The sequence below is a fragment of the Cyanistes caeruleus genome, chromosome 1, assembly GCF_971803275.1.
Source record: "Cyanistes caeruleus chromosome 1, bCyaCae1.hap1.1, whole genome shotgun sequence".
Taxonomy (NCBI): Eukaryota; Metazoa; Chordata; class Aves; order Passeriformes; family Paridae; genus Cyanistes; species Cyanistes caeruleus.
The window spans coordinates 7,302,524-7,313,149 of NC_141701.1; the positions used below are offsets into that span (position 1 = coordinate 7,302,524).

At 40.5% G+C, this 10,626-nt stretch overlaps 1 protein-coding gene across 9 annotated transcripts in view; it reads left to right on the forward strand.

The window, feature by feature from the left end:
- Nucleotides 1-10,626, forward strand: part of LOC111925159 (uncharacterized) — a 17,698-nt gene continuing 7,072 nt past the window's right edge. For 2 of the 9 annotated variants that reach the window (XR_015283557.1, XM_086878184.1), the window contains exons 1-3: nucleotides 1-354; nucleotides 7,830-7,869; nucleotides 8,392-8,432. Coding sequence is in view for 1 of the 9 variants with exons in the window: in XM_086878184.1 (XP_086734310.1) it covers nucleotides 39-354; nucleotides 7,830-7,869; nucleotides 8,392-8,432 (397 nt within the window). In the remaining 8 variants the exon portion in view is untranslated. Of the gene's footprint in view, nucleotides 355-515; nucleotides 728-782; nucleotides 1,118-1,985; nucleotides 4,003-7,031; nucleotides 7,150-7,788; nucleotides 7,870-8,391; nucleotides 8,473-10,626 lie in introns of those variants that run through there. The other 7 variants (XR_015283560.1, XR_015283563.1, XR_015283561.1 and 4 more) reach the window with 7 other exon arrangements.

Sequence of the window (10,626 nt, forward strand, 5' to 3'; positions counted from 1 at the left end):
GTTTTCCCTTTTTTGCTTTTGTATGTTCTCTGTTGTACATGATCTCTGTATTCTTCACACATCTATTTGGACACCTGGGTACGGAGAGGCCTGGCGGGCTGCTTGGTGGGAAGCAGGGAAAGGATCTGCACTTGCTACAGGGTGGCAGGAGAGGGACAGATCCCCATCCCTACAGGTTGGAGGGAAAAGAGGAACAGATCCCCATTCCTGCAGGTTGGAGGACAGGGACAGATCCCCATTCCTGCAGGTTGGAGGAGAGGGACAGATCCCCATTCCTGCAGGTTGGCAGGAAAGGGACAGATCCCCATTCAGGCAGGTTGGAGGGAAAAGAGGAACAAATCCCCATTCCTGCAGGTTGGAGGAGAGGGACAGATCCCCATTCCTGCAGGTTGGAGGAGAGGGACAGATCCCCATTCCTGCAGGTTGGAGGAGAGGGACAGATCCCCATTCCTGCAGGTTGGAGGAGAGGGACAGATCCCCATTCCTGCAGGTTGGTAGGAGAGGGACAGATCCCCATTCCTGCAGGTTGGTAGGAGAGGGACAGATCCCCATTCCTGCAGGTTGGAGGAGAGGGACAGATCCCCATTCCTGCAGGTTGGAGGAGAGGGACAGATCCCCATTCCTGCAGGTTGGAGGAGAGGGACAGATCCCCATTCAGGCAGGTTGGCAGGAAAGGGACAGATCCCCATTCCTGCAGGTTGGAGGAGAGGGACAGATCCCCATTCAGGTAGGTTGGCAGGAAAGGGACAGATCCCCATTCCTGCAGGTTTCGTGGAGCTGCCGAGAACAGCCGGGCTCGCGCCCTTGCAGGGGACAGGGGAAGCGCCCCCGCTTCCTCCGTTCCATCTGTGGAAGGTTTTTCCCAAGATTTTAGGGCAGGGGTGGCTCCTGGTGTCCGCGAGCGGGGAGGTCACGGCCCCCGTGACAGAAGAGAGGGAGCAGCGGCTCTGAAAGGAGCCCGGGTGCCTCCTGCCGGTGTCCTGGTAATGGCCGGGCCGGGGGAGCGGGGCCGGGCCCGGGGCCGCGCTTCGGGCCTGCTCCGCTGTGAGGGGATCGCCCCCTGCGCTGCCACCGCCCGGCTCGCCCGCCGGCCGGAATCCTCCAGGAGATCAATGAAGTATGAATTCCACGAATAACTTATGTAACGTCCTAAACGATCAGATAATTTTTCCCAAATGTGGCGAATGTGGGTGTTTGACCTCATCATGATTGTGTTTGCTCTGAGTCTTCCCCTCCTTTCCCCCACCCCAGCATTCAATCAAAACACAAGTAAAGAATATACAGCTGGCCATGAGTCATCGTGCAGTGAGCCACAGCTCTGAATAGGGGCTGATCACCATATTTCTTGGTTATAGCAATCTTGTAAATGGTCAGTCTGATGTTTTTGTTCCAAGCATGAGACAGGTGCATGTTGGTCACACCTCCAGGTTGTTTTGCTGAACTGGGAGCAGTGCTCCCTGCTAATCTTCCAACAAATAGTTGCTGATGAATTCATGGATCTGTGTCAGTAGGAGAGCAAAAAATCCCTGAACAAGATAATTATATATATGCAAATGGTTTTCATAATGATCAAATAATCCTCTCTGTAGTAGGGTAAGGAAAAAAAGAATTCCAAACCAAACAAACAAAACCTCTACCATTTTCAGTTTCTCCTGCTGAGGATGAGGTTAACCTGCTGGTGCTTTCCAAATCTCCACTAAACTTTCAAAAAGCAAAGATGACCCGAGTGAAAATCCTTCTTTCATCTTGAAATATATTATTTCACTGTACCTAAGGGGTTTGAAGGAAGAAAACTAGGCTGCTTTCCATTGATGTGTGATGTAACTCCTGCAGATATCTCTGGCAAGCAACATAAAGTACCCCAGCTAATTAAATTCAGTACTGTCAGTTTCCTCAGCAAAGATAGAAAGCAACAGATCAGATGTAACTTCACCACCTAAGAGAACTCTGAAGTCTTCACTGTGTTTTTTATGTCTGGATTATAGGGTCTTACTCATTTGTCTACTGAAGAAATTCAAAGAAAACAAGCTCAGCTGGAGTTATGGACGTCAGCTGTGCAGACAGAAGATCATGGAACAGATCCCACTGGAAGAAATTTTGAAACATATGGAAGACAGGGATGTGATTAGAGACGGCAAGCATGACTTCACCATGGACAAATTGTGCCTTATACTAAGCTAGTAGCCTTCTATGACAGAGTGACTGTATTGGTAAACAAGGGAAGAGTTATGGATGTCATCTGCCTGGAATTTTATAAGGCCTTTGATACAGCTCCCCAAATCATTCTTAATGCTAAATCGGAGAAACAAAGGTTTCAGGATTCGACTGTTCGGTAAATAAGGAATTGTCGGAGTGGTTGCATTCAAACAGTTGCAGCCAATAGCTCAGTGTCCAAGTGGAAACCAGCGAGAAGTGATGTTACCACCCAAGGGACTGAATTAGGACCAGTGCAGTCCAATATTACAACATTTCAAATCAAACAACACTGACAGTGGGACTGAGTGCAGCCTCAGAAACTTTGCTGATAACACCACACTGAGGGGTACAGTTGGTTGGTTTGAAGGAAGGGATGGCACTCAGAAGTACTTTAAAAGATTTGGCTCATATGACCCCCCATGAAATTCAAAAAACCTAAAGGCAAGGTCATGCACCTGGGTCAGGGGAATCATCAGCTCCAGTTTGGGCTGGGTCATGATTGGATAGAGAGGTTGAAAAGGATTTTAGTAGATAAAAGCTTGGACATAAACTGACAATGTGCAGTTGTAGGCAGAAAACCAATAATACCTTGAGTTGCATAAAAACAAGTGTGACTACAGGTTGAGGGAGGTGATTCTCCCCCTCTGTTCTCATGAGACCCCACCTGGAGCACTGCATCCAGCTCAAGAAATGCATGGAACTGTTGGAGCATCTGCAGAGAAGGCAAAACTATTAGAGGGCTAAAACTGCTTTCCTATGAGGACAGGCTGAAAGACTTGGGGTTATTCAGCTTGGAGAAAAGAAGGCTCCAGGGACACTTTATTGCAGTCTTTCAAGACTTAAACTGGGCTGGTAAGAAAGACCAAAAGAGACTTTTCACAAGGTCCTGTAGAGGAGGAGGGTCCTGGGTTTTAAACTGAAAGGTGGTAGATCCAGATTGGACATAAGAAAGGACAAAAAGGGGGATAGTGAGACACTGGAAGAGGTTTCCTAAGTAAGTTGTGAATAGCCCATCACTGGAAGATTTCAAAGGAAAGTGTAATGGGGCTTTAAGCAACCTGATCTATGGAAGACTGTCCTTACCCATGTCAAGGTGGTTGCACTGGATGATATTTAAAGGTCTTTTATTACCCAAAAAATTCTATGCAGAGTTGCTTCAACACATGGGGAGTGTATGCACAATGGAATGGACAGTTTGAACTGCATGTGTGTGTCTTCATTTTTATCTGCTGTAGGTAATCCCTCAGAAAGCTGAAAGAAATGATGGAATTCAAAAAGAATGAGGAAGAGGAAAAGGAAAATAGCAACAGATATAGGAAATAGTATTTTGAATCCTGTAATATTCTAGTCCAAAAAGTATGTCACTTGTGGCCTTCTGTGCACAACTGATTACTTTGGGTCAGCCTGTCAAAGATATTTGACACCCAATTAAATTTACAAATTAGGTGGATACTGAAGTATTATTGAGATCAATTGCTAATCTTCTCAGCATTTAAGATGTCTCTGAAAAGCCTGGCAAGTGTCTATTTGCATAATCAGGAGCCTAAACAGCTTAGAAAAATATGCCCTTAACCCCTCAAACAGATTTTGAGAGAATGAAGAGCAGGCAGAAATGGTCAAAGAGGACAACTGACAACATGGAAGAGGATATGGATCTTAAGGAAGCAGGAATAGATGTAATGACAAAAGAAAAGTTCTGACTGTTAGAATAAACAGTCAAAACCTCAATAAAAATTGTGGTTTTATTTAATCTATCAGAAAAAAATAACCAAAGAAATAAAACATAAAACCTGGCATATACAGAGATTGCTAGTCACAGAATCTCTCCCTATTAAAAATTTGCATCTTCTCTTGGAGTCTGTTTGCCACAAGATGTGTATGATAATACTTTTCAAAGTAAAACAAACTTCACGGTTTTTATATACATGATAATCATCACAAATTACAGTTACATGGATTCAAAAAACCAGACCTGCAAAACCAACCAAATAAGCTCCTCACCTTTTGATGTGTATAATAAACATTACTCTTAGAGCCTGCAAAGGCAATCACAGACTAATGGAGTTAAGGGAAAGGTTCCTCTATGGTTCACTTACTTCATCTTTATGATACGAAGCAACATTTCTTATGCTTTGTGCATGCTGATATTGGTGTTCAACACCGGCAGAGGTTAGATATGATCTTAATGGACTCAGTCTAGGCTCCTCCAGCACAGAAAATCTCATGTTTCCATGATAACTTTTGATCTCCCCCTACTCAGTAACATGGCTGGTGAAAGATGCAGTGGAGGGATGGTGACAGTCCTGGCTAAGGGGTGTCCAATTGACAAAAGGTGAGGGGGGGAAAGCAGAATGTAACAGACATCTTATTATAGGAGAATGGATGCAAAGACAACAGGAACATTAGGAGTGGCCAAGTTTTATCATCACTGACTTGAATGATTCCTAAATTGCTGAGGTTGAGACTATCTTCCTGAGTGCTGACGTTGATCTGGCTTTGCACAAGTGATTCAATGCCTTTATACTTCAGTCACTCTGAGTATACACCATCCAGGGCACATATGTTCTTCTAGCCTCAGTCCAGCCATGTGGTTAGATTTGATCTGCTCTGGCTCTCTGTATTTCATTTTTCTTTCTGCTGACCTATCTTCTACACCAGTTCATTGCACTGGTGTTGATTTTTCTTTCTTTCTGTCCATCAGTTTCTTCCCATTTCTCATCTTCTGCCTAACACACTCCAGGCGTGTTAAGTATATATTTTTCTGTTTTTGTAAAAAAAAAAAAAAAAAAAAGGAAAAGAGAATTAAAAAAAAAAAAAAAGGAAAAGAGAATTAAAAAAAAAAGGGGGGGGAGGGGTCTAATTTTTTTTTGTCCTATTCTCCTGCACTGCAAGAAAACACTTTTGTCCATTTCCAAGACAATGCAGAAAAGAGCTTTCTGGGCTACTCATACCTCCAAGTCAGGACCATAAAGCCCACATTGCCTCATTTTGGGCCATTGGGTCATCTAACACAGGCATAGTCTACAGGATGACATTTACTTTTTTATAAATACAGTGCTAAATTAGCATTGAACATGACTTAATCAATCAAGAAGTTTTCTTTCTTCTGCAGGAGAAAGGCACTCACTTTTCTTAAAATAGATTTAATCATTCAGGAAAAGTAATTTTGATATCAGTTCCAAGATTTCTTGAAATGACACTGGCTCAGTGTAGAATTTCATGTTAAAATTAGTTCCCCTGCATTCTAGGTATTTTCACTTAGCATCCTTGTTCTCAAGAGCATCTTACCTTTATTCTTTTACCTTAATTGACCAGTCATCCCTAGCCCACCTTCACCTAAGAAACCATGAAACTTTTCTCTGCTTAGGGTTCCTGATCTCCTGTTATTTCTTTGGGTCCACCAATTAAGGTATTTTTCTACTTTTGCTCTGGCTGCAGTGTGGGGTTGAACACCTGTTCCATTTCCCCCAGGCATTTGCATTTCAGGGACTGGCAAAGCAATCTCCAGTTGCATAGAGCTTCTTAATGCAGAAGCACTTGCACTTTAGCTGTAAGGACAGCAGCTGAAAGAGATGGAGATTATTTTCAAGTTGTCCTGCAAAGCATTCCCAGAAATACCTGTGTTTGCTTCACGAGACTAACAAGAGAAAGCTTAAAAGAAAACCCACTGGCAACAACTTCTACTGCAGGGAGAGGCTGCATCTCTCAGTTTAGAAATCTCCTTGTTCTCATTAGTGTAGCTTCCTTTCAGGCTGCCTGAGAATGTGAAAGCCACTCACATCTGCATTTGCACAAAAAAATCCCTACTACCCCTTCTTTGAAATTAAGGGTCAGAGCAGATGTTTACAAGAGAAATATCAGACAATGTACAAATTCTGGTTTGATTTACAGATCTTGCTGGCACAGTTCTGTCAGTGACATTACCTTCAGTTATTCCTGCACAATACTTAAGTGCAATAAAACCTAATCCAAAGGGAAAAGAAAAGAAAAAAGAAAAAAGAAAAAAGAAAAGAAAAGAAAAGAAAAGAAAAGAAAAGAAAAGAAAAGAAAAGAAAAGAAAAGAAAAGAAAAGAAAAGAAAAGAAAAGAAAAGAAAAGAAAAGAAAAGAAAAGAAAAGAAAAGAAAAGAAAAGAAAAGAAAAGAAAAGAAAAGAAAAGAAAAGAAAAGAAAAGAAAAGAAAAGAAAAAAGAAGTCTTCCAGGACATCAAAGCTTTTTCACTGCCATGATAAAATGTAATATCCAGCTTTAACTCACTCTAGATCATTACAATCCAACAAATAACACAGGAAAAATCCAGAGAGACAAATATTTGGAGAGCAATAATGCCTTATTACAGAAGTAGAGAGATTTTCACTGCCTGTTCCTTTGTCCTTTATAAAAATATATCTCCTGATCCTGATGTTATACATTGATATTGAGAGTCATCTGAACACTGAGGTCCTGGCTATAATGTTTAAATTCAGGTACAAGTATTATGGGGAAGTGAAGACCTCCTACACAGGTTTTTAGGTTTTTGTTTTGTTTAAAATATTTATATGAAAAATTATCCAAACATGTCTCTTTTCAAGATTTCTTACTAGGGCAGAGTGTGTAGAAATGATGCAAGGTATTAACAAACAGAAGTCTCTGCCTAATTCTTTCTCCCAGAGCCATCTCTAACACATTTAAAAAGGAACCCTCAAATGTAAAGCCATAGTAGGAACAATTGGCTGAAGACTGTCCCTGCAAAAACTATCCAGAAGTCAAGTATATAGTAGGTCAGATTTTTATCTGTTGTGTATGCAGTAAAATGTGTTCATTAATGGAAATTAATTATGCCTGGTTTTTTACCCAGTAGTCACATCCAATGTGAGTCTCAAGAGCAGATGTTTCTTCCTCTATCTCACTAGAGAAAAAGAAGTCCCTTTCCTGTTCCTGGATAGATTATGTAAAAATTTTCAATGGAAAAAAAGGTAAATAGATGAGAAAATTTAAACAAATATGTGATAAAGTCAAGGTTCTTAATTTTATTTTTGGTGATAGCACCACTGTCTGCAAACTATCCCATAGCTGCTGAGTGAGCAGCTGGATCAGCATTCTCAAACTGGGAGAGAGATTTACCCAAACTTTTCTGAACAAACTTGCATATAATTAAGCATATTTTTTTTTTTTATTGTGTCAAAATTAATGCTTGGTGGAAACAAAATATTCCAGTTCCTACAGATCTGGAGTTAAGCATCCTGGGGTCAAGTGCAGCAGAGTGCCTTCACAAAGATGAATATCAGAGTTGGATAGGAGGTCCAGTCCTCCCAGTTCTCTTTCCCCAGACAATTCCAGCCAAGGTCATGTTCACAGTGACCATTTATTAAGTGAGCAGAGTGACTAAAACTGGTTCTGGTGCGGGGTTCACCTCCATGGCAAGTTGCCCCTTCTCTGGCTTTCAATTCCTTCCCCTGAAATTAATGCTGTAGTAAAAGTGAGCTGTCTCTCATCCTTAATAGGAGGGCATGAGTCCCAGGTGGTTTCAGGAGCTTTTGAGTTTCTTTTACCTATCTCCCTGAAAACAGCACTTGATATTGTATTTTTTAAAAAATTATTTACTTGTGCCTCAGGAGAGCCCACCTTATTTGCAATTCCTTTCTGGTCCACTCAGGCATGCTGGCAAATGGGGAGTCCGAATGCACGGAGCAAAGGTCAGTGAAACATCTGCTTTCCCAGTCTTGTTATTACCAATATGCTCTTCCCCAGCTTCTGTTGTTCCGGAAATCTTTCAAGCATATAATGGGTAAAGTTCCCTCATATCTAAAGCTTCAGCTCCAGCTGACACCTCAGTAATTTGTTTCCCATAGCAACTCATTTGGGATTCTTGACCTTGATGGAATGGCTAATGCAGCCATGTGGCCAACTCGGCTTCAGTGCTGCGGAGAGATTCGAGCAAACCATGACAAGTGTGTTTGTTTTTGTGTTTGGTGCCTTCATTTTATTAACCTTGGTTTGCTCTGGTTTCAGCAACAGTGCCCCATAGCAAAAGATTTCTCTCAGACTTCTTAGTTTTAAAAAGAGACACATTTCAGTGGCTCGTTTTAAGAGGTTGATATAAAATCAGACACTGAGGGCACCTGCATTTTCTGAAGGTTAGATGGAATCATAGTGTTCCTGGTTTAATTCCAACATCTCTGATAAGTTCTCTATGAGCAGCATTGCTTTCTTTGCAGAGGCAAGACAAGAGCCAAGCAATTCCAGAATACAGTTAAATGTAAGTATTTCTGAAGATGGCTGAAGTGTAAATCAGCAGGATGAAGTTCACAATCTCTGTTATTCCTTTATAAGAAATTCTATCAATTATATAATTAAGGAAGCAGTTTCTTACTGTCATTGATGTGTTAGGTGTGAATGCAAATTTCCCATTGACTTAAATAAGCCATGATTTTAAAAATGCATGACTTAAATTAACATTTTTTCCTTTTTTTTTTAAAGTAGATAATGGTAGATAAGTAGATAAAATAGATAAGGGTTTGTAAAAAAAAGTATTTCTATGAGTGAAACTTTTCATTTTTTTTCCTGAAAAACAGAAGCAACAGAAAATTGAAAAAAAAAAAGAAATCTTTTGCCAGAAAATCAGAATTTTTCCATTTAGAAATGCTTTAAGTGACCTCATATGCCAGACAGTCCACTAGACTCCAGCTCCTGATGTCACAGGATGAATTTCCTGTTTGACTAAAATACCCAGAATATGGAGATGATAATTTAATAGATGATGACAGCCTAGATGAAAAGAAGTGTCAGAATATCATGGACAAAAGGATTTGTCATGGAGTTTGGCTCACAGACAGGAAGAGAATATATCAAGTATCAGATGTTTTACTTGCATAAAGCAGAGAGAAAGCCTTATTAGATTTAATAATAAAAAAACAAACCAAAGCACTCAAACAACCACCACAGATTTTTCTTAATGAGACACTGTTGAAAGAGAGGGAAAAAATATAACTGAAAATACTTCCAACCTTGCGTGTTTGGTGACTCTATTTGAAAAAAAACTTGTATATTAAACTGATTATAAAGAAAAATGTACTTCTGATTCGAAAGGAAGGAGAATGCATGTTTGCATGTATGTGTGTGACAGGGAATGTGTTTCCTTTTCAGAGTTACTCCAGGATTTACTGGCAAAACGGGGACTTGGATACTGTAGGGGAAATGAATCCCAGATCTTGTGTTAATGGATGATGAGATAATCAGTGGTTAAACTCTGCTTCATGCAACTGTTGTGCAATCCTTAAAATTTCCTTTGATTCAAAAGTGGTTGTGAAAAAAACCCCATACCATAATAGAAAGAAAAAAAAAACTAACAGAGCTGAAGCCATCATGCAGCATCCATCATGCACTGGATAAAAACAGTGAGCAGCCTGTGAACAGTAATTGTAACATACACTACAGTCAGCAGAACAGCTGGAATGAGAAATCAATTATTCAGCTAGAAAAGACAATGTGCAATTATTAAATTATGAGTAATTAGTATATACTGGCATACATTTTACAAGCCTGCACTTTGAGAAATGCTGTGACTCAGCAAGGAAAGCAACAGAAAGGTTTCTGGGTCTGCCCCGTGCCATTGTTTAGCTAACAAAAGACCTTCAGAGAGCACAGAGCTTTCTGCTCACACAGCTGAGTATCCAGCCATGTTTGTGAAGCTGCCTTGCAAGTGGAATAACAAAATTCCATCATCTCTGTCCAATAATATCATTAATATGTACTTAGTACCTTTCAAGACAGAGGAAGTAACGTTATTTATACAAAATCACTCATATATATACATATATGCTGATTTAAAATCAGTAGCAGCAAAAAAGCCCCATCCTGTATTCCTATCTCCTAATTCTTGTCTTGGCTACCTGACTGTAGTGCTCCTCCATCACCCTCTTCCAAAACAGTGCATGTGATACATTGATTCATCAAGGGTGTTAATTATCTTGGTCTGAACTGAGCCAATGCTTGAATTTCCTAACTTTTTCCTCTGGCAAAGGAGGTCACCTTTGCTTTGGCCTTTATTATGTAGTACACCCCACTTTTTACTATCAGCTAGCCATTACTATTGATTTTAAAAGAAAAAAAACCCTGAACAACGGCAAGAACAACAAAATAAAAAGCCAAATAACTTTTCCTCATTCTTTTCTGGAACCAGAAGGCTACCCAGAATGAGAGAGAGGCATTGTGTTTTATACTCACAGCAAATCTTGCGCTGTTAGATCAGCTGGGCACAGTTTCACAAACCGGTGCCACATGGAAACATGCATATGTTCTGAAAAGCACCATGTCATTTACACAGTTCAAGTGGGTGCAGGTGTAAATTAAACAACCATCAGCTCTAAGCAGCTTCTCAGCTTTCCTTGCATTTAACAGATTGGCCTATGGTGTACAGAAAAGACTATTGTTACTTTTAATCTCCTTTCAGT